Raw genomic sequence first — 23,575 nt, forward strand, 5'->3', positions numbered from 1 at the left:
CTCGCTCAGTGTGGACAGACCCTCAGAGCACCTCAGCTGTTTCAAGAGCGCTCTCTACCTATCGCTATGTACGTAGCCAGTAGATGGTGCTTGAGACTATGTAGCATAGTTCTGGATTTTGTAAGGCCAATAGAAGTTGGTGGTGGACGTGGGCGCCGCATATTACACTTCTGGGCAGCTGGTCACATCAGCTCTTAGCACCAGCAGATGACTGTCTCGAACCATTCATAGATAACGAGACAAAGCAAAGTTGCACTCCAGCGTTGACAAAATGCTCACAGGCATGATCAACGTTCAAACAGAACCACTGCTGGTTGGGAACAGAGCTTGAACCCAAGTGGAGTCTGACTGCGCGTTCAAGGTTCAAATTAGTATTTTTCACGGTTCTGCTACTGAATATTGCCATTGCTGCAGGCTCCATACAGGCACATACGCATATACCAGCATGCACAAGGCCAAGCATTCCCCACTCCCCTGTGTCAACTTAGGAGGCAGGCTGTGGCCAGTAAACCATTGTGTCGAAGCTTGTGAATTGTGCAGCAGCTAATGCATGCAATTATTGTGTTTGATGCTATTCATATATCTCAAAATATGCATTTGCAAGATATGAAACATTTTGGTGGATTAAAGGAGCATTTGGGGTTGATTGGGGTGGGGGAGATATGATATATCTGAACGCAAAGAATGCAAATAGGCTTTAGTGGAGACACTTTCAGTGTATTTTATACCTTTGAAATGTAATTAACTGTGAAAACAGTTGGGGGAGAGTGGAGAAGATTGTTTCCCTGGTTTCTATTTGATCACATCACAGTTTTGCAGGGTCTCTTCAGAGAGAGACTGACAATTTCCTGAACAGGTTCTGAAGCGCACAGGGCAATTATGGACATTTGCCATATTTTCCAGCACTGTTTGTTGACTGTGTGCAGAAAACCTTGCCAGGACATAGATATTGTAAGCATTTCTCTAGGGCCCCAGCTCCCAGACTCATGTGATTACATCCAGATCTAAGTTTTCTTTCTTTTTAAATATTGTGTCTAACCCTCAGGGCTGTGAAGAAAAGCTTGTCCTGAATGTAACTGATGTAGCGACAAAACAAAACAAGCAGAACACGCCTGGGCAGAACTCAGGGCACTGTGGTGTATATCAATACACCTGCTCTTAGGTATGGGGTCATTGGAAAGGATTTGAATCTGGGCCTGCTCAAAGAACAGGTGCTCTAGGAATGGACAAAGAGCTGATATATCGGGGTCATTGGTGCACGTAAACCCTGAGACCTTATTGAAAATATAGCTGGAAATAAACTTTCAAGGGATAGGTGATACTTCCACTCCTAACAGACAGGGAGGGGGTGGGGTGCTCCTAAGAGGGGGCAGTGTATGGGCAGAAAATTTAAATGCCCCGAGGATGGTCAGAGGCTTCATCCAGCCTGTGGATCTGGGATTCTGCACCTCAGATCTTGGAGTAGGCTTTTGCTTCCTGGCTCTACAGAAGGTCCACCAGCCTGTGGAGAAATCCCCTGAATCTAGCTTAGTGCAGCAAGAGTCGGGATATTGGCACAGAGACTGAGCGCTTCAGTGCTGTTCACTGCCCCAGCTGCTCTTCCAGCCATTGTGACTGAAAGAATCTTCCACGGGAGTCATGCAGCCTTGGGAAACCTGCCTTCAGCTGCCCGTGAACCTCCTCTCAGGGGAACGTTTGCAAGTGTGGAGGGAGAATCTTCACAAGTTAATACTGATGATGAGCATTAGCTTGCCCGGGGAAGAAAGCAGTTAGTGAATCCCTAGGCTTTCCCTCTTTCCCTATGTCCTGATCCTTCCAGCTATAATAGGAACTGGGCTGGGCAGAGTGCAAGCCAAAAGATCTGCAATGAAGCAGAGAGGGAAATACGGTAGATAAGATTAGAGATAACTCTGTTCTCCTTATTCTCCTGAAGTTTCTTGCTTAGCTCTAGAAGAAAGTGACCCTTTCTGTGATTCTTTACCAGGGGAACCTGGCAACCTCCTAAAAACCAGCACCCAGGAGGGGCAGCGTCTCTTGGGGGAGTGAGGAAGTTTTTGTGGGCAAGGAAGGTGTGGCTGCGTGAAGGGTGTCAATTTATTTGGACAGTTGTCCCTCAAAAAATGTTTAGAACATGGAGAGCTTTGATTATTGCTCTTGGATCTTTTACAACCTGAATGTGTGACTAGAATGGCCCTGTGTAACCAGCGAATGTAATAGGAAAGGAATGAGCTCTGAGGTAAATGAATCGATTTCCAACACAGGCTGTGAACTGCTAATGGTGGAACTGAACTGTGTCCCCCTGCAAGTGAGTGAGGTTAGGGAGCCGTGGATGTTTATTGGCTAACACTGATTCTTAATGCTTTAGGGGCTACGATTATAAAACCAAAATTGTTCCTCTCGTGTTGGCAATGGCAATGCAGGTTTTGTGAGGGTCTTGGAGAATGCGACCAGAGAAAGAGAGAGGCATTCTTGTTAACCAGGTGTAAAATTGGGAGTCCTTGCTGCTGTTGGCGATGGCTGTGATGCATGCCGGGAGACTAGGAAAGTGGGATGGCGTGTGAAGGGAGAGCCTCGTATGTGGAGAGCAGAAAGGAGAGGAGGAGGGGAATGGCACAGAAGCTTTCACTAGCTCCGATTTGATAGGATCTAGAGGCTCCTGTACTTCCTACCAAGAAATACAGTGTTTCAGCACCCGGTCTCTGTGCCTGTGAATCTCTTTTGGGAAAATGATTTGGCTAATGTGGGTGTTGTACAGGAACCCCTGGGGCCTACCTGACAGAAAACTACTTTGGTCATTACAGTGGTTTTAGAAATATAGGATTTGCCGTAGCTGGTCAGAACATTGTCTGGTCACATCCAATATCCTGTCGCTGGTTGTTGCTAGTACCTGATGCTTCCTCATAAGTAAAAATAAGACAGCAAACCAAACCATACCTCATTTTCTGGTAGTCAACTATACAATGTAGTTCATGGGCAATGAAAGGAGTGTTCCTGACCCAGGAGGCTTATGGCCTGAAGCCTGAGACTCCTTTTCTCCTTAGCTTACAGTTGCTCTTATGGTTTTAGCCAAAATGAGGGATGGATGAGATTTAAAACTTTCTTTTCAACTTTGCTATCCATTTGCTGGGAAAGAGAAATGGCTAAAACTCACTATGTGCAGACAAGTTAAAAAAGATTCAGAATTGAAACCAGCTTGGTGATTTTACTACTAAACAGAGCTGACTGAATTATTCCTTGTATCATTTATTTGACTTTTTTCCCCCTTCTGTTTGCAAAGTGTGAGTATATTAGTTACATCCATGTATTTGTGGGAAATGGTATTTGAACAAATTGCAGCTGCTGACTACAAATGTTCACTTTGAGAATTTTCCGTTTCTTTATTTGTTGGGTTGGATTGGTCAGCTAGGTCAAATGTGCCAGTTTCTGCTTCCTGTGTGTTTGATTGCAACTTTTAAACAGTGTAACAAATGATGAATAATGACTAGCATATTCTGACATGCTTTTTTTCATACTAAAATTCATGACACTTTCAAGATTCAGAAATACTTTATTAGAAACCTAGCAGCCATCCATATACCTCAACAATGAAGTACATGAGTTTCCAAATAACCTCTTGTGTTCTCCAACCTGTGCTACAAGCAAATCAATTCTTTCATTCTCTAATTAAGATGATTATGCTATTTCACCAGCCCAAGTTTGTTACCCTGTGTCTCTATATGTCTATTGTCTGTGTGTTTGTCCATCTCTTTCTGTTTGTGGGCTGCTATCTAGATTTCCAAAGAGTTTTAGATTTGTGGGTAGAGGATGAAAAGAAAAAAAAAACAGATAAAAAATACAATTAAAATATTATCAATGAAGTGTCAAGCAGTTTTATTCCAAGAGTTACTGAGCTAACAGAGTCTGAATTAGCATTTTCAACACTTCATAAACAGCTGACAATGGATGCTCTCCTAGCTTGCTTTGTACCTCATAAGTTCATTTCAATTTCATATTGTTACACTTTCTGTATATGAGCAAACTGTTTATTACCCAAAGTATGAGTATCCTGACAAGAAAATTTTCAGTACGCAGCCTTTACCATTTGTAACCATGTCACACTTCATTTGCTGTAAGCATCTAAATACATGAGGCCAGACAGGGGAATGCTGCTGCGTGTCCTAATTTCACCCCAGAATGCTCCATGCATGAAGCACTGTATGAGCAGTTGCAGGAATAAAAGGGCGGGGGGAGACAAAGGAAATTTCCACTATGCTAAAAAGTCACATAACGCAGCAGAAATGTCAGAATTAAATATTTGTCTTCCGGTTTTTGTGTTGAGCCTGAATATTTGTTTATAAAATTTCCAACTGGTGTTTTCCTTGTGAGGCTTTTCAGTTTGACACAGAATATATAGAGATATATTCTGAGAGAGAGAGAGAGAGATTATACAAGTAGCATTTACATGCAGTATATCAGAAGTTATACATATTTAAAGAGCTTAATGGTTGACTGTGGAACAGCTTCCAAAAATTAGCATCGTACCAGCTGCTTTGCTAATCCAAATTGCCATAGTTTCAGGATAGTTTTATGTTTGTTTTAAACAAAAATATTGAAAACAAAAGTCTGAAGTGTGCCATCAAATTGCTTTTTTATGGCAAATTGCTGAATTTGTGTTAGTGACTCTCATTGGTTGAAGATTGTCCTACCTCAAGAGAGTCTCATGGGGTAGCAGTTAGCATTCTTGGCTGGGACCTAGATCGCCTGAGTTCTAATACTGGATCTGACACTGTCTCCGTAAGCCCTCATTTAATTTCTTTACCTCAGGTTCCTCCTCTGTAAAACTGGGACAGTACTTCCCCTAGTTGACTGGAGGGTTGAAGATTAATATTAATTAATTCTTGTCCTAGTGAACTGAAGAAAATAACTTTATTATTAATTTGAAAACCTCAAAAACCTGTTGATGCTTGTGGCAAGCTCTCTCACTGCAATTTCTGGTTAACATTCTGTCCCCAGCTGTGTGCACGCATGTTGGCCTCACTTCACTTCAACAGGCGCTTCTCCACCTGGGATACGCAGCCCCGCTTCATCCCTAGGAAGGGCATGCTGTGTTTGTATAACACTGACAGACCCCGGGCGCTGATGGGCAGGATCAAACCTAGGACCTCTGGAGCTTAGTGCATGAACCTCTACCACATGAGCTAAAAGCCAACTCGCTCTTAGCTAAGACTGTAGAGCAGACTCATTAATTCTCTCTAAGTGGTCTCAGTGCCACTAGGTGGGACAGAACACCATACCCAGAAGGTGTGTGGGTTACGTTTGCACAGCCTCTCATGGGGAATAAACTGGGGAAGGGCAGCTTTAAATTGCTGCTGCAATTTCAGAACAGACCGACTAAGGGAGGCTGCTCAGAAGATGCATCCATGCTCCAGGTGTGCTCCTTACCTGGCCACTTCTGGGACTGCAGTTGCTGGCAGTGGGATCCCCACTGGGACAAGCCTGTGCAGGCTGCAGCCTGTGAGCACTGGTATGACGAGGGGTGAATCCAGGCCATTGACGGAGGGAAGAGCCACATGTGTGTACCTCAGGAAGGATTTTAGCCTAGGAGTTTGTTTGCTTTCTCCCAAGTAACGAACTGGCAAAGGGCTGTTCCACACAGCTGTCCCTGTCTGCAGACAGATTTGAAATGACACTGCTGATCATTTCAGTGATATTAGATTGATCTCTGTGTTTTGTTATCTTCAGCAAGCGTATCTTCAGGCACTCTGATAGGACAGTGGGGCAGGCAGCGTGGATCTACCTAGAACAATACATAGTCAACACTGAGGAATCTTGAACTATTTTTTATTACCCTTCAATTGCCAGCAGCTCAGCCAGATTTATTTACTGTATCTATTCCTTGCTTGCATGACAACAGCGGTGAGAGCTTTAGCAATGCATATGTATGCCATGGTTATGATGCTGATTAAGGACCCGATCCAGCTAATGTTTAATCCATGTGTTTCACTTTACGCAAGTGAGTAGTTTACTGTGACTTCAGTAGGACCATTCATGTGCATGGGTGTAACGGTTTGCAGGATTGGGGTCTCGGGTTGCAAGAGCTGTACCATATTAGACTAACTGTGGGTATATTTTTATATTTTAGCCTTAAAAAAAGGCCGGTTTTGGATCACGCCTGACCCCTATCACAAAGATGACAACATCCAGATTGGGCGTGAAGTGAAAATCTCCTGCCAGGTGGAAGCTGTTCCTTCTGAGGAGCTCACATTCAGTTGGTTTAAAAACGGACGCCCGTTGCGTAGCTCAGAAAGGATGGTCATCACCCAGACTGACCCTGATGTTTCCCCTGGCACCACCAACCTGGACATCATCGACTTGAAATTCACTGACTTTGGAACATATACCTGCGTGGCATCCCTGAAAGGAGGTGGTATATCCGATATCAGCATTGATGTCAACATATCCAGCAGTACAGGTAAGGCTGCTCCCTTCGACTTTGGCTTTACGAGTCAAAGGTCCAATTTTGGCTCTTCCTCAGTGCGCGTGCAAGAGAAGAGGCGTGAACCTAGCAGGCTTCCCCATAACTTGGACTCATGGTTTCCAGAGTGCGGTGCTCCTATGAACAGAAGGCAGACGGTTGGATGGGTGGCAGATAATGCTCTGTTCCCCAAAGAAAGATCATGCAGCTGCTTGCATCTAATAACAGACATTGGGTGTGGGACAGGCAGCTGTGTTTTAATGAGTATGTAAGGGAATACTGGGGCTCATGCTGCTCCCCCAGTTGGCAAAATCCCGTAGGCATCCATAGTGGTTTAGGTACTCAATGCATGCTCATTTCTGTGTCTTACTAAAAAGTACCTCTCTCTGTTGGCAATTGTCTCAGCTAAGAGTATCTTCCAATGCATATGGAGTGTGTGTGTTTCTCTCTGAACTGATGGATGGCTTGTAACTCATGTGAACACATATGCATGGATATTGCAGTTTCTTGCATTTTTTACCAGTGGCTGATTTTAGTGACTGATGCAGCCCCCATTGTTACTGCGGCCACAGAACAACAAAAATCCTTAGTTTAGTATGGAATGCTTTCTGGTAGAGTCAGTCACTTTCTGCATTTGTTACCCATTATTGGGTTTTTTATAAATTAAAAGGGTTTTCTCTCCCCCCCCCCCCCCCGGTATGTCAAATCAAGTATGAATAGAGCAAAACTGACTATTTCCTTTCTCTCATGAGTTTGAAAAAAAACAGCAAAGGCCCTTCAACCAGGTCCAAATGAAAGCTGCTTTATACTTTTTTATAATCTAGAAAATATATTTTGTAATAGAAAATATTCTTTTTGCTATCACTAGGGGAAAAAAAGATTGCTAGTCAATTTTTTTCAGTAAAAATGAATGTATGTTTCCAGATATGTTAAAATAGCAAATTTGTGTTAAAGTACAGAGGCAAAGCATGTCAGTGTTATGTGCCTTATAGCTCCTGTCTTTGATATGATACATGGCTACAGCTTTCATCAGATTATGCTAACTGTCATAGACCCATAGACTTAAAGGCCAGAAGGGACTGTTGTGATCATCCAGTCTGACCTCCTGCACATTGCCAGCCACAAAACCTTGCCCACTCACTCCAGCGTTAGGCCCATAACCTCTGGCTAAATTACCGAAATCCTCAAGTCTTAGTTGAATGACTTCAAATTGCAGAGAAACCACCATTTATTCTAGTTCAAATCAGCAAATGACCCTGCCCCACACTGCAGAGGAAGGTGAATACTCCCTGCCTTTGTCTCTATCAATCTGACATGGGGGAGAATTCCTTCCCAACCCTAAATATGGTGATCAGTTAGACCCTGAGCATATGGGTGAGACCCACCAGCCAGATACCTGGGAAAGAATTCTCTGTATTAACTCAAAGCCCTCCCCATCTGGCATCCCATCTCCAGCCATTGGAGATATTTGCTAATAGCTGTCGTTGATGGGCCACATGCAATTGTAGGCAGGCTCATCAGATCATCCCCTCCCTAAACTTAGGGAGCTCGGTCTTGAAACAAGTTAGGTATTTGGCCCCCACTGTTCCCCTATACGCTGATCTGAGGTATGTTGTGGATGTTACACAGGCCATTGGAGTAAAGCCAGCAAAGAACACACATATCACATCACATTTTGCTGCAGAGTAAGGAGGTGTTGTGGAACAGCCTCATTCTGACCCTGCCATGCGTATAGAAACGTGCTGCCCAGTTTCTAAAAGGCTTATTAAATTTCACTAAAGTAGAAGGTTAATTTTTTTCCATAAAAAGAAAAGGAGGACTTGTGGCACCTTAGAGACTAACAAATTTATTTGAGCATAAACTTTTGTGGGCTACAGCTCACTTCATTGGATGCACAGAATGGAACATATAGTAAGAAGAAATATATACATACAGAGAACATGAAAAGGTGGAAGTAGCCATCCCAAATGTAAGAGGCTAATTAATTAAGATGAGCTATTATCATAGCTATAGCACTAGCACAGCACCAACCAAGCTAGAAAAGCAACTGGCTACAACCTAGTTGACCCTTCTCAAGTTCTGTTTCAGAGGCTTAGATAGGCCCATGCTGGTTAGAGTGAGCAAATCATTGCCTCTCAGGTAGATGATAGTGAAAATCTGGATGGCCACCATGGAGTCAACTCATTTTGTTTGAAGGGCATGAGCCAGGCCTAGCTCATGCCCCTGATTTCCTCTCCATGCAATTACCCTAAAATCCATGAAAAACCTGCACTGAAATGCATAACTTTTGCTGGTCATGTGCTTGTGGCCCGGTATCCGGAGATCCACACTCAGGGAGTCAGGGGCTTGCCATGCAGTGAGCCAGCAGGACAATAGATCAGAAAGGTGAAGATAGGAAACCTGCCACCCATTTGAGATGTTGAGGTACATTGTCAGAGGGGAACGGCAGGGGTGATTCTATCACTCTTTCAGGAATCAGATTTCAGAGTAGCAGCCGTGTTAGTCTGTATTCGCAAAAAGAAAAGGAGTACTTGTGGCACCTTAGAGACTAACAAATTTATTAGAGCATAAGCTTTCGTGAGCTACAGCTCACTTCATCGGATGCATTTTTCAGGAATAAGAAGGAGGGCAGAAACAGGTAACTCCTGAAGCAATTGGATCACCTCAGTACAAACAGACCAAACTGTGCAGACAGCTGCTGTAGGTTATCAGCTGTCCCAAGTCCACTTTGAAGGACCACAGACAAATTGAAAAACTCACAGGAGTCTGGTCAGACTGCTCCCCTGCTGCACATCCCTTCACCATGATTGCCATAAAAGAAAAGGAGGACTTGTGGCACCTTAGAGACTAACAAATTTATTTGAGCATAAGCTTTCGTGAGCTACAGCTCACTTCATTGGATGCATTCAGTGGAATGCATACCCTGACTGAGTGCTTGGCACTTGTCCCAGAATCCATTCCGGTGCTGGCCTGGAAACTGTTCACAGGGATCAGATCAACAGGACAATATGATGGGGAGGGACAGCTAAGTGGTTTGAGCATTGGCCTGCTAAACCCCAGGTTGGGAGTTCAATCTTGAGGGGGCCATTTAGGGAGGTGGGCCAAAAATTGGGGATTGGTCCTGCTTTAAGCAGGGGGTTGGACTAGATGACCTCCTGAGGTCCCTTCCAACCCTGATATTCCATGATTCTATGGCCAAGTGAGAAGAAGTGAGACATGTTTGCCAACAGTGCAGTGGCGAGGGCATTACATCATTCTGCGTGTTTCTCGCGAGCAGGTTTGGGGAAGGCAGTCGGGCAAGCTTGTGAGATCTGAAAAGCAGAGAGACACCAATCTGAGCCCCCTTCTCCCGAGGAGCTCCCTCTCCCTCCTCCCCACCTGGCCCTGTGAGCAGCTTGCTACCCCCCACCAACCCAGCCCCGGCAGGAGTTCGCTCTTTTCCCCACGCCAGGCCCCGGCAGGAACTCCCTCTACCCTCCCCTCCCGGTTCTGGTCCTGGGAGGAGCTCACCCTTCCCCCCAACCCCAGTGGAAGCTTGCTCTTCCCTGCCTCTGTGACCCTGGGACTGGAGAAGTTCTGTGCCCTGATGATTATTAGGAGGGCCATGCCCCTGCATGCCCCTGTCTGGGGTGTTAAGGTGGTGATAGCCAGTTCAAAAGAACATTCTCCAGGGTAATGGTCCACAGTGACCTCAGGCTTATCTGTTAGGACAGCTGCCCAGGATATTAAGGGAGAATTTTTCTCCCACTTTGACACCAGTAGTTATTCCATGTCCCTGTCCCTTAGAGGAGTCTAAGAAACAGTCGGGAAGAAGATGAGGAGAAGGACGTTCTGCTGTAATCTACACACACAGCCAAATGCTACAGGGAGTTTCTGCCATAGTTATGCTTAAGCCTTGGATCCAGAAGAATGCTGTCAACAAGTCCCAGAAGAGGAACAAGAAGCATCCTTGGCCACCACAAACCTTCAGAAGGCTGCAGCAAATCCGGAAGACTGGGAGAAAGGGGACCCTTGTCTCAGACCTTGATCTCAGCATTGGAAGGGAACTGCCAGGTTGGGTCTGATTCTGAATGACATCAGAAGGGCTTTGGGCCCAGGGATCCATTCCCTCAGATTCCTCCTCCCAGACTATAAACTCTGAATTCATCTAGGCCTGGACCACTGCACCCAGGGCTGCCCTCCCTCCGCTGTTCTGCCAGTGATGGGCAGCTGTGTGTTGCACTCAGTGCTCCAGCAGAACCCTCCAGCTGCCCACAGGGATGCATTGATTTCTACACCCCCTAGCTAGCCTTCCCATGCCTCTTCCATGGCCAGTGCTGCCTCCTTTCTTGGGCTGTGCTGGCCCTGCAGGACCCCAGTAGGTGAGAGGCCAGGGCGGCCTTTCACCATTTTCCACCTTTGCCAGAAGCTAGCATAGACACTGGGGGTTCTCTGGTCCCCCATCTATACCAGCTGAGGAAGGGAGTTAGTAACATTTGTCTGATAGAGAGAGGAGAGATCTCTGAACACTCAAAGGATCTAGCAGGATGTTTAGGGCTGGCTATTATCACATTTGGTAAACAGGTTCTCACTGTTGCACATGCCAGCCTCCTGGAACAGTATCAATGTGTGAGGGACAAGAAAAAAACATAAAAGGAATTACACAAGTGCTGCCCATCTCAGAGGGAAAAGCTGTAAAACAGGGTAACAGTAGTTGTCAAAACTCTGGCATGTCATCCAAAGCCAGAGAGAGAAGGCAGGAGAGAAGACAGTCAACGGAACAAGTTTCACATGAAGACTTTTTTCTCCTTCCCTTGTGGTGCTCACTAGCGTCCATATTAGTGCCATCCTTGGTTCATCTTTTGACCATGACTCACTAGCCTGTCAGAGCACTCCACAGCGCTGTCTTTAGGGAGTGGTCTGCACCTGAGAATGTCTCTTCCTTGCCAACAGTCTTCTTTGGGGAGGGAGAGGGCATCCAGGGCTTCTTCCTTCAGTGCCTCCTGGACTCTCCTTGCTCCCGGACTCTCCTTGCTCCCAGATCTCAGCCTTGTGGAGGGAGGCCACAGCTCCTTCACTCCCTTAGAAGATGAATGGAGAGGCCATTCCCCAGCATCAAGTCTCTCAGAAGATGGAGGGAGTATGTAATTAGTGTTTTTCCCTTTGCAAGGTCAGACATCATCGCTGTCCATATGGACACTTTACTGGGGGACATGTGCTGTTTTTGTGTGTGTGTCAGTTTGAGGACAATGACATGCAGTGTTTTATGCCATGCGATTGGGTCCTAAACTCTCTCTAGCCCTTTTCCTCAGTAGATCTCAAAGAAGGTTTCCCCATTTTACAGATGGGGAAACTGAGGCCCAGAGAAATTAAGTGACTGGCCAAAGGTCACACAGCAGGTCAGTGGCAGAAATGGGAATAAATCCGTGGTCTCCTGAGTCCCAGTCTAGTGCTCTATGCACTGGGTCACAGACTTAGAGACAAAACAATCAGTGATTCAGATACTTGGAATGCTAATTTCTATCTACATGTTTATTTATCACAAAGGCAGTGAAGACAGAGCCTATGAGCAACAGCCTCACACACCTGAGCTTTCAATGTAGTGTAGCATGCACTCCAGCAGTACAGTTTAGCAGTGCTCATCTTACTAACTTGGACAGGAGTGAAGTGGAAAGAGAGAGAAGATTGTTAGCTGGCAAATGCAATGTTGGGGCCTGATGGATGCATGTGGGAGAATGACATTCTGTGCACTCATGCATAGCCTCTCTAGCAGAAAGTTACCAGTGCATTATCTTTACTTGCCATAGGATCATCTGGAAGAGTAATAGGATAAATCAGAAGCATCATTCAGATGACCATGTCTGTAAGCTTTTCATAATTTCTGAAGGCAGTGATGTATTATGTCAGTACTTAGGTTCACCGTCCCGTAACATGCAAGACAAAGAGAAAGGAGGAAAAAATATCATTCAGAACCAGTCTTTCTTAATGGCTTAAAAGACATGTCTATTTGTATGACTTCATCACCCAATTAGGGAAAGCTGAAAGTGTTTCAGTCTGAATTTGAAGGTCATTAGCGATTCATCAAGATACATAACTGCTGTGATAGCGATGAACATAAGGTCTATGCACAAACACATTTTCCAAGTGCCAGAACTGAGCATTGCTATCTTATACATCTTGCTGTTCATCAGCTATCTGACTTTGGGCATGATCCTTCAGGATTCCCACTGCTGCTGAAAGGGGAGGATGCAAAAACATGCTGCATTGCGAGGAAGAGAAGAGTTTGCTGAAGCTAACTTTCATGGAATGTGCTGTAGCAGCCTCCCATCAATCAGAAATGGATAACAGTACCAGGGGACATGCACAAATGGAATTTTATAGGCTCTGGAAATGTGTCATCAGAAGTGAATTTTATTGGATGTTTGTGAAATTAAAAACCCTCCCTTTCTGCAGGACAAGTGTAGTTTTAAAGATTCAGTGGTAATGGGCCCGAGCCATTACCTTTCCAGATTTGTGTGCTCCCAAACCATTTAGACTCCCAAATCTGATTCTGATGCAAATTAAACAGGTGACCCAAATCTCCTAAGAACCACTCCTGACCTGAACAGTGCTTTAATGTGGCTGCGTAGTCGCGGCCCCAGAGCTGGGAGAGAGCTCTGCTGGTGCACTGTCTTACACTGGCACGTTACAGCTCTGAAACTTGCATCGCTCAGGGGAATGTTTTCTCACACTCATGAGCGAGAAAGTTGCAGCGCTGTAAAGTGTAGTGTAGACAAGCCCTTACGAAGTTCAAGATATACCATGTCTACTGCTTCCTCCTTGTCCATAAGGCTTGATACCCTGTCAAAGAAATCTATTAGGTTGATTTGACACGATTTGTTCTTGACAAATCCATGCTGACTGTTAGGTTTCAGAGTAGCAGCCGTGTTAGTCTGTATTCGCAAAAAGAAAAGGAGTACCCGTGGCACCTTAGAGACTAACAAATTTATTAGAACATAAGCTTTCGTGAGCTACAGCTCACTTCATCGGATGTATTTGGTGGAAAAAGCAGAGGAGAGATTTATATATACACACACACACAGAGAACATGAAACAATGGGTTTATCATACACACTGTAAGGAGAGTGATCACTTAAGATAAGCCATCACCAGCAGCAGTGGGGGGAAAGGAGGAAAACCTTTCATGGTGACAAGCAAGGTAGGCTAATTCCAGCAGTTAACAAGAATATCAGAGGAACAGTGGGGGGTGGGGTGGGAGGGAGAAATACCCTGGGGAAATAGTTTTACTTTGTGTAATGACTCATCCATTCCCAGTCTCTATTCAAGCCTAAGTTAATTGTATCCAGTTTGCAAATTAATTCCAATTCAGCAGTCTCTCGTTGGAGTCTGTTTTTGAAGCTTTTTTGTTGAAGGATAGCCACTCTTAGGTCTGTGATCGAGTGACCAGAGAGATTGAAGTGTTCTCCAACTGGTTTTTGAATGTTATAATTCTTGACGTCTGATTTGTGTCCATTCATTCTTTTACGTAGAGACTGTCCAGTTTGGCCAATGTACATGGCAGAGGGGCATTGCTGGCACATGATGGCATATATCACATTGGTAGATGTGCCGGTGAACGAGCCTCTGATAGTGTGGCTGATGTGATTAGGCCCTATGATGGTGTCCCCTGAATAGATATGTGGACAGAGTTGGCAACGGGCTTTGTTGCAAGGATAGGTTCCTGGGTTAGTGGTTCTGTTGTGTGGTGTGTGGTTGCTGGTGAGTATTTGCTTTAGATTGGGGGGCTGTCTGTAAGCAAGGACTGGTCCGTCTCCCAAGATCTGTGAGAGTGATGGGTCGTCCTTCAGGATAGGTTGTAGATCCTTGATGATGCGTTGGAGAGGTTTTAGTTGGGGGCTGAAGGTGATGGCTAGTGGCGTTCTGTTGTTTTCTTTGTTGGGCCTGTCCTGTAGTAGGTGACTTCTGGGTACTCTTCTGGCTCCTGAAGGACGACCCATCACTCTCACAGATCTTGGGAGACAGACCCAAGTTTGCTGGTCGTCTCATTCTGCTTTTGACAACACATGAAAAAATTATCTTCATTTTAGTTCAAATTGTTTATTAAAATCACAGTAGTGTCTATTTCCATGATGACAAATTGGTATAATTAGTCGTATAATTAAGACATTTGTAAGCCACAAGCATTGTCCAACAGTGATCATTTATAAGCAGTCTACCAATGTCAAATGGGTTCTGGAGGAAACAAATGACTTATTTATTATTGGAGTAAATTGATTTTTGGAGACATCATCCTTTGAACAGTTTATCATTGCAAGCAATAGATTCATGAGGTGAAAAAGAAATTGTGGGTTGCTTTAAAATGTTTTTCTTTTATAATTACTTGATATCGAATGTATACAAGAGTTTTATTATTTATTTGTGGACTCATCTGCCCCTTATACTACGTTACAACACGGTTTGTGTGGTGAGATGTCTCCCTGCCTTTGTGTTACTGCACAAGGTAATGATGATGAGCTGCTATCACAGCAGATTTCACTGATCCACATCTTCTCTGAATCTCATGTCCTCCTTGGTTTTATAGCTCCTCCCAACTGTGTTTGCAGACCAAAGCCTGACTGCAACACAACTTGATGGGAGCAGAGAACTCCATCCCTGACCCTTGAATGAAACTGACATGGGTGTGTAGGTTCTACAATCTCTTTATCTGTGTACACCTTTGCTTTGAGGATAAGGGACTCTCTTCTTCATGGGGTGGCTGCATGAAATTACCCAGGCAGCAGTCATTCTAATTTTTAAAAAGTAGTAAAAATAGAGATAATGGAATTAAAAGAAAATAGTTTGCTTGACACCTCTAGATTTACACTTTTCTTAAGCTAAATTACACAAGACCTTCTCAACTTACTTCCCAAGAAGAAGAAAGAAAAAGTGAATGAAAGGTTCAAAAGTTTACATCTTTTGAAAGCAATACCTTTTGGCAGGACTGGCAGTCTCACTAGCTGTCCAGATACCAACTCTTCTTCTGCTCATTCTCAAGATACCAGCTAAATCCCCTTCCTAGTTTCCCTTGTTTGAAGGCAAACACACAATATGGGTTGGTAAACAATTTCACTCTCCTTCCAGGAAATGTTCCATTAAGAAAGAGAAGGTCCCTAATGATGATTAATGGCTGCCTTACTAAAGCGTAATGAGGTAGCTCTGAGGCTGCCTTTCACAGACCATCTTGGATGGCTGTCACCAGTTTCATCCAGGCCTCTTGTTAACCCTCTTCCCAAAGCAGCTTTTTCGTCTTTGCCATGAACTATGCATCTGTCGCAAAGCTGCCTGTGGCAGGAGATGGACTTTAAGAGTCCAGAACATCACCTTTGACCTTTTTAGAAACTGGAGAAAGGAAAGCCCTAAATAAGGGGGCTTCTTATCTCTCTGACACAGCAATGTAGTTCCCTTCAATGTTCTTTAGTGCCTTGAGCACTATAGTTTTAAATGACGCAAGTGAAGGTCTTCCGTCCATTCTCTTGGCTAATTAACTCAGTCTAATCTCAGGGTGGGATTATTTCTTGAAGCACAGCCCAAACATTCCTTTGCCTGACTTGATCCATCCTTACTGGTTCAATTGTCATTGGCCCACTCTACACAGCCTGGTCCTTTCTTGGTGTTTCCATGTGCCAAATACTTGTGAACTTTATCCCTCTTTCCCAGAGCCACAACCTCTCTCTCTCTCCTAATTAGGTTATCCACTCGTTGCAAATGGTCTTCGTATATGTCCGCAGAACATCGTGCACACCTGTGGAGATGTGTAAGTAATAATCCTCTCCCACCTCCATATCTGGGCTGTCACTAGTTCTTGAACATTTATTTGGCATCATCTGAGAATGCCATCCTTTATTATCCCTCCCCACCTCTAAAACCCACATCCTGGGCCAGTAATATTTTACCTTGAGCACTACAACCTTGTTCTCTGAAGTCTCCTTGTCTCTTGCCTTCTCTGTCCTCCAACTGTCCATTCAAAGTGCTGCTGTAAATCAAGTAGTGGCTTGAAACTCATGTCCCTGGATGCTATGGGTGAAGTGTGCATACTAACAAGTTTCAGAGTAGCAGCCATGTTAGTCTGTATCCGCAAAATGAAAAGGAGTACTTGTGGCACCTTAGAGACTAACAAATTTATCTGAGCACAAGCTTATGCTCAAATAAATTTGTTAGTCTCTAAAGAGCTACAAATACTCCTTTTCTTTGTGTGCATACTAGACACTTGAAATCAAGGTCAAGTAATTTGCACACTGTTTTGATTCCATTCATGCCCTCTCCAAATCTTTCCATTGGCATCCTCTTGATAGCTGCATTGAACACTAGCTTCTTGTCCTCGCCATCAGCACCCTGTGTAACTTGCCTCCTATATCCGTATTTGCTCCCATTAATGACAATTGTGGTATCATCTAGAGACACTAATCAGGGATCAGCATGTCGTTATGCTGGGTGCTGTACAAAACTATCACGAAAAATGGTCCCAGCCCTATTGATCTTAAAATCTAAGATCTCTTGGCTAAATTTCTGTATGCTTTTGCATCTCCTTCTTGGCTATCATTACCCAGCTAAATGTTCATGTATTTTGTTTTCTTCCACTTTGTTCTGGCCTCCTTAAAATAAATACTTCAGCCACCTTTTGAATACTCACTAAACAGACCACAAACTAAGAAGGATAAGACTAGTTATCAACGGTTCAATGTCATACTGGGTGGACGTACCTACTGTCGTTCCACACGGGTCTTGTCTTGGATCCAGTACTATTTTCACTAATGAATTAGATAATAGAGTTGAGATGACGCTTATCAAATTTGCAGGCAACACCAACTTGGGAGGGTTCTCTAAAATGTGGAGGACAGGATTAGCATTAAAATGACCTGGACACACTGGAGAATTGGTCTGCAACCAACAAGATGAAATTTGATAAAGACAATAGCAAAGTACTACACTTAGGAAGGAAAAATCACATGCAAAATGAGGTGTAATTGGCTAGGCAGTAGTTCTACAGAAAAGGTTCACAAATTATATCTATATATAACACACAGAATACTGTCATCAGTTGTTCTCCATATCTGCTGAAGGTAGGTCAAAAATAATCGGCTTAATCTGCAGCAAGGGAGATTTAGGTTAGATATTAGGGGGTTGTGGAATCCCCATCACTGGAGGTTTTTAAGAACAGGCTGGACAAACACCTGTCAGGGATCGTCTAGGTTTACTTGGTCCTTCTTCAGTTTCTGGCTCAGCAACCTGACCTCTCTTGAGTTCTCTTCCAGCCCTGCATTTCGGTTAGTCTATGAGATTCTGGGCAGAGATGATTTCTTTGGGGCTGGGCTGCTTTTGTTAACTTGCCTGACTTCTACTGACAAATCATTTATTATTGTTGTTGTTACTGAGGTAGTGTCTGTGGGGAGGGGGAGAGTGAGATGTGGTCTGAGTGTACTGATAAATATTGTATCTGAGAAAGATTTATTCTTTGAGTGCTGTCTTGTTTCTGCTGAGTCAGAAACTCCATTAGTATTTTCTTCCTCCTCTTTTGGGGGAAGCAGCTCGGCCATGGGTCATTCCCTGGGGGAACGACATTTTGTCCTCTCTCCTCTCCCTCCCCCAACCCTATTGCTATAATGGGTATCGGGACTGAGAACAGCTGTGTCATGAGTTGCATGCTATTATTCTCTCTTTCTCCCATGTCAGTATGTGGCATTTGGTATAAAGAGAAAGGCGTCAGATATATTTTTTTCTCAAGCCATTGTATTCCCATGTCTGTTCTTTTTGAGGGAGAAACCTTCATTTCACGTCAGCTTGTTCAGCCTGCTCCTGATAGTTTGTTGTTCTGTCTGTTTGCTATATATGCATGTATTTGCATACACATGCTTTCACTGTGTGCCTGTGAGTGAAAGAACACAATGTGGGTGGGGGGGTGTAGAGATTTTATCACCATGAGCTTGGGATGACTGCAATACTCATGGCTGGCGAGGCTCTGAGTGAAGTATTCAGGATTTGCCAAATGATGCCCCATCAAGCCATTGTGCCCAATACCATCACCTGTTTTGTAGCTGTGTGCCTCACATGTTACACAAGAATATAGTCTATCAAAGTTTTAGAAAGATCTGCATTTTAAGTACAGGTTCATTTTTTTATATCCTTCTGTAAAACCAGTTTGCCTCCGTTATGGCAGAGTTCAGAGGGAGCGACTAAAGCCTGTGAAATAGTCTAAAAGAGCATTGTTGTGCCTGAAAATGTCCCCGTTTTAAAGTCTTATACCAAAGGATCTTGCAGGCCTAGAAATGAGCGCTGGTACCAGGGGGATGATGGGGCTCTGTCTCCCCTTCTCACCAGTACAAAGGTCCCACTTCTGGCCCTGCGGGGCTGTGAGGTAGAATCAACTTATCATAGAAATGTAGGACTGGAAGGAACCTCGATAGGCTTTCTAGTCCAACCCCCTGCACTGAGGCAGGTTTGAATGTTTCAAATTTTTACGTACAGATGGTTTGGTGCAAGACTGAATCTTACCCATCCTGGCTGGGGGCAGGGTAATTTTTTTTTTAAAAGTCCATGTTTTAGGGGGGAAGAAGCAACATTTTCTCTGGCGGGCTGATTACAAGGAAACATTGGTATTCGAATGTGCTGAGAGATTTGAAGCATTAGAGCAAGTCCCAGGGGGTGGATAGTCTCCTGAGTTTGGGCAAGCAATTGATGCATGATAAATGTACTTATTGTATGGCTCTGCACCCAGTCACATGGTTTTCCCTCCACACACTGCACTTATCTGTATTTAAATGGACCTACTACAAAGCTAACTATCACTTGTAGGTGTTATCCATGCAAGTAAACACAAGACTGTGTGGCGCCAATGTGGCTGTTCACATCTAGAAATCATGCACAACTCCAAGAAATGTATTTTGATCTGCATTAAGCCCATGGCTAAGAGAGAAGAAAAAGCTGGGTTACAAAACGAATATAGGCGTGATGTGATGCCGACGATAATTGAACATGGCAGAAATGTTCTCTTCAAGCCTTTGATGCTCTTAGTGCTCTGTACTTATCAAAAGTACAGAGGCAGAAGTGCCATCTCTAATGGGGCTAACTGCGGAAAGCTCAGCTGAATGCTAATAGGCTCCTAGTACAAACACTGGTCTGGTGACACAAGTATATAGTTACAAACTGCACTTACTTCTGATCTCGCACCTTCCCTGGTAGACTCTTTCAAACGGGGGAACAAGCTGTCTAGAAAAAAGTGGACATGTTATTGTGTATTTTGAATACTATCACTGATTTCATTGACCACCTCTTCTTACCATTGTTATGCCGTGCTCCTAGTCAAGGGATTACGTGACACTTGTTGGAAAGAACTGTTCAAATGTTCCTTCCCAGAGTTGTTTGTTCGTAGGTTTAAAATGTGCATTAAGAAAAGCCTTTGTGCTAATGTCATGACAGATTTTTTTTCTTCAATTCATGAAGTTGGTACTGATTTCTGCATCCTGCATGAATGTTGTCTTTAGTCCTTGACTGTTATATACATGATCTGCAGTCAGTTCTATGATAAAAAAAAGTTTGCAAGGTCAAACATACTTCAACGGAAAGCCATGTGACCAGAGGTTCATCTCATAAAAATACAAGTAGCAGCACTGTATATTTTCTTCATTTTTGCAACTACTTTTCCTGTAAATACTAACCAGGGAACCTTCTCTTTTTTTCCCCCCTTTCCCTTTGAAGTTCCGCCCAATCTGACTGTTCCACAAGAAAAATCACCTTTAGTCACCCGGGAAGGAGACATTATAGAACTACAATGCCAGGTGACCGGAAAGCCCAAACCTATCATTCTTTGGTCCAGAGCTGATAAGGAGATTGTAATGCCAGATGGATCCATGCAGATGGAGAGCTATGATGGAATACTGAGGATAGTGAATGTGTCTAGAGAGATGACAGGAACATACAGATGTCAGACGAGTCAGTACAATGGATTTAATGTGAAACCCAGAGAAGCATTGGTGCAGCTCATTGTGCAGTGTAAGTAAATTCTTATTTTCTTCTTATGCATTTTGGGGGGAAATGACTTGATTGTTTCCTAGTAAACTCATAGCAATAGGAGTCTGCTGATTATTCCATGTGTTGGTGTCCTGCTGTTTTGGTTCTGTGGTTCCCAGAATTCATTATTAGAATATGCAGATACCATATAAGTAAAAATGACACAAGCTACTCATTGATTTAAAAAGTATATGATAATGCTGTTGTCAATTTTTAATGAACCTGTGTTATTCTGTGGATGTCTAACATTACTCTTCTTTAAGTGCCGGAACAAATACCTCATGTAGAAGATTATGTTTCTATAAATTTTGGCCCCCATACTGATTTCACTTATGGACATTATGTGAGATAAGAAAAAAGTTCATGGGGCTTGGTCTATGCGGAACTGTTAACACACTTTGCATGGGGAACTTTTTAGAATCTCAATCTGTGAATTATAAACAGTGTTGCCATAAAATTCAGTCACATTTAGGAGAGAATGTGGGGAAATAAATTACTTTGCAAACACTATGCTTTTATGATCAGAGAATGAGATGTCTGACTAGGGGGTGGGGCTTTGTGCTGAGAGAGCAGCTGAGCCCTGCCTAGGGGGCGGGGCTTCTGACTAGGGGCCCTATAAAGGTAGCCAGCCGGTCAGGCAGCGGCACAGACAGCTGCAGTGGCACAGGAGCTAGCAAACAGAGCTCTAAACAGGGGAGTTTGAGTGGGAGTTTGTATTGTGCTTGTTTGGGGTTTGCTTTTGCTGGGGAGGTGGTCTTTTTGGTGTGGCTTGTGTTTCCCAGATTAACAGGATTTAGGTGGGAAGGCGATGACAGATACAGAGGCAGCTGTGGGAGTGACTCCTGTAGTGAAAGACACATTGAGGATGACTGGATGTGGAAGCTGTGGTATGTACATGATCCTGGAGGGGGGAACCGGTAAGAGTTTTGTCTGCATGAAATGCCGTCTGATAGAGCTGATGGAGGAAAAGATCCGAGGTTTGGAGATGCAGGTGGAAAGTCTGGTTGAGTTTAGGAAGGGGTTTGAGCAGATGATGGAGCAAAGATATGAGGTATCTGAAGGGAAAAGCTCAGACGCACAGATGGAAGCAGGGCTGGGGAATTTTGAGGGGAGACTGGGTGAGGAAAGTGGTCAGTGGAAGCATGTGACTAAAAGAACCAGACAGAGGAAAAGATGGGCTAGTGCAGGAGAAATAGAGCTTAGGAACAGGTTTGCAGAGTTGGAAAATGAAGAAGTGGCTCAGCAGGTAGTCGCTGAAGGTGGAAGGGTAAGGAAGAAGAGAAGAGAGGCTAGCCCTATAGAAAAAGGGGAAGAGTCAAGGGAGACTACACCAAATATGAGCCCCAGGAGGATACAGGATGGGTTGAAGAGAATTGTAAGGGAAAATAGGAATGGAAAGAACTTGCAGCCAGAGAGAACAGGGGAGAGACTGCAGAATAGCACTGTCACCAGGAAAAGGCAGGTCTATGTGATCGGGGACTCTTTATTGAGAAGAATAGACAGGCCTGTAACTAGAGCTGATCCTGAGAATAGAAGGGTGTGCTGTCTTCCGGGTGCTAAGATACGGGATGTAGACCTGAGGTTGAAAAGGATCCTCAAGGGAGCGGGAAAGAATCCCCTAATTATCCTTCATGTGGGAACAAATGATACAGCCAAATTCTCGCTGGAAAGTATCAAGGGAGACTATGCTAGGCTGGGGAAGACGCTTAAGGAAATTGAGGCTCAGGTGATCTTTAGCGGGATCCTTCCTCTTCCTAGAGAAGGGCAACAAAGGTGTGACAAGATTACGACTGTCAACAGATGGCTTAGGCAGTGGTGCTATAAGGAGGGCTATAAGAATTTTAGTTATAAGTTGGGGACGCATCAATTAGAAGTAACGGAAGAGGAGAAGGACCTTGGAGTATTGGTTGATCATAGGATGACTATGAGCTGCCAATGTGATATGGCTGTGAAAAAAGCTAATGCGGTTTTGGGATGCATCAGGAGAGGGATTTCCAGTAGGGATAAGGAGGTTTTAGTACCGTTATACAAGGCACTGGTGAGACCTCACCTAGAATACTGTGTGCAGTTCTGGTCTCCCATGTTTAAAAAGGATGAATTCAAACTGGAGCAGGTACAGAGAAGGGCTACTAGGATGATCCGAGGAATGGAAAACTTGTCTTATGAAAGGAGACTTAAGGAGCTTGGCTTGTTTAGCCTAACTAAAAGAAGGTTGAGGGGAGATATGATTGCTCTCTATAAATATATCAGAGGGATAAATACAGGAGAGGGAGAGGAATTATTTCAGCTCAGCACCAATGTGAACACAAGAACAAATGGGTATAAACTGGCCACCAGGAAGTTTAGACTTGAAATCAGACGAAGGTTTTTAACCATCAGAGGAGTGAAGTTTTGGAATAACCTTCCAAGGGAAGCAGTGGGGGCAAAAGATCTATCTGGTTTTAAGATTCTACTCGATAAGTTTATGGAGGAGATGGTATGATGGGATAATGGGATTTTGGTAAGTAATTGATCTTTAAATATTCAGGGTAAATAGGCCAAATCCCCTGAGATGGGATATTAGATGGATGGGATCTGATTTACTATAGAAAACTCTTTCCTGGGTATCTGGCTGGTGAATCTTGCCCATGTGCTCAGGGTTTGGCTGATTGCCATGTTTGGGGTCGGGAGGGAGTTTTCCTCCAGGGCAGATTGGAGAGGCCCTGGAGGTTTTTTTGCCTTCCTCTGTAGCATGGGGCATGGTTGACTGGAGGGAGGCTTCTCTGCTCCTTGAAGTTTTGAACCATGATTTGAGGACTTCAATAGCTCAGACATGGGTGAGGTTTTTCATAGGAGTGGTGGGTGACATTCTGTGGCCTGCGCTGTGCAGGAGGTCGGACTAGATGATCAGAGTGGTCCCTTCTGACCTTAGTATCTATGAATCTATGAATCTATGACTTGAGGTGGGGACACTAATTCATTGTCATGTCTGTGTAAGTGACAGATAAGATGGTCCCTAGGAGATTTTCAAGTCTGAAAATCAAATCAAGTTAAACATGTGCTTCTTATTTTCGGTGTTAAATAAAGTGACTTATGCGGCACTCAGTTATTCCTGACTTA

General features: G+C 44.0%; 1 protein-coding gene across 3 annotated transcripts in view; it reads left to right on the forward strand.

The window, feature by feature from the left end:
• MDGA2 (MAM domain containing glycosylphosphatidylinositol anchor 2) overlaps positions 1-23,575 on the forward strand; it is a 660,176-nt gene that overhangs the window by 425,095 nt on the left and 211,506 nt on the right. For all 3 annotated transcript variants that reach the window (XM_038407346.2, XM_038407347.2, XM_043516491.1), the window contains 2 exons: positions 6,122-6,451; positions 20,165-20,458. In XM_038407346.2, the coding sequence (XP_038263274.1) occupies positions 6,122-6,451; positions 20,165-20,458 (624 nt within the window). The remainder of the gene's footprint in view (positions 1-6,121; positions 6,452-20,164; positions 20,459-23,575) is intronic.

This window comes from Dermochelys coriacea, chromosome 6 (assembly GCF_009764565.3).
Source record: "Dermochelys coriacea isolate rDerCor1 chromosome 6, rDerCor1.pri.v4, whole genome shotgun sequence".
In the NCBI taxonomy this organism is placed as follows: Eukaryota; Metazoa; Chordata; order Testudines; family Dermochelyidae; genus Dermochelys; species Dermochelys coriacea.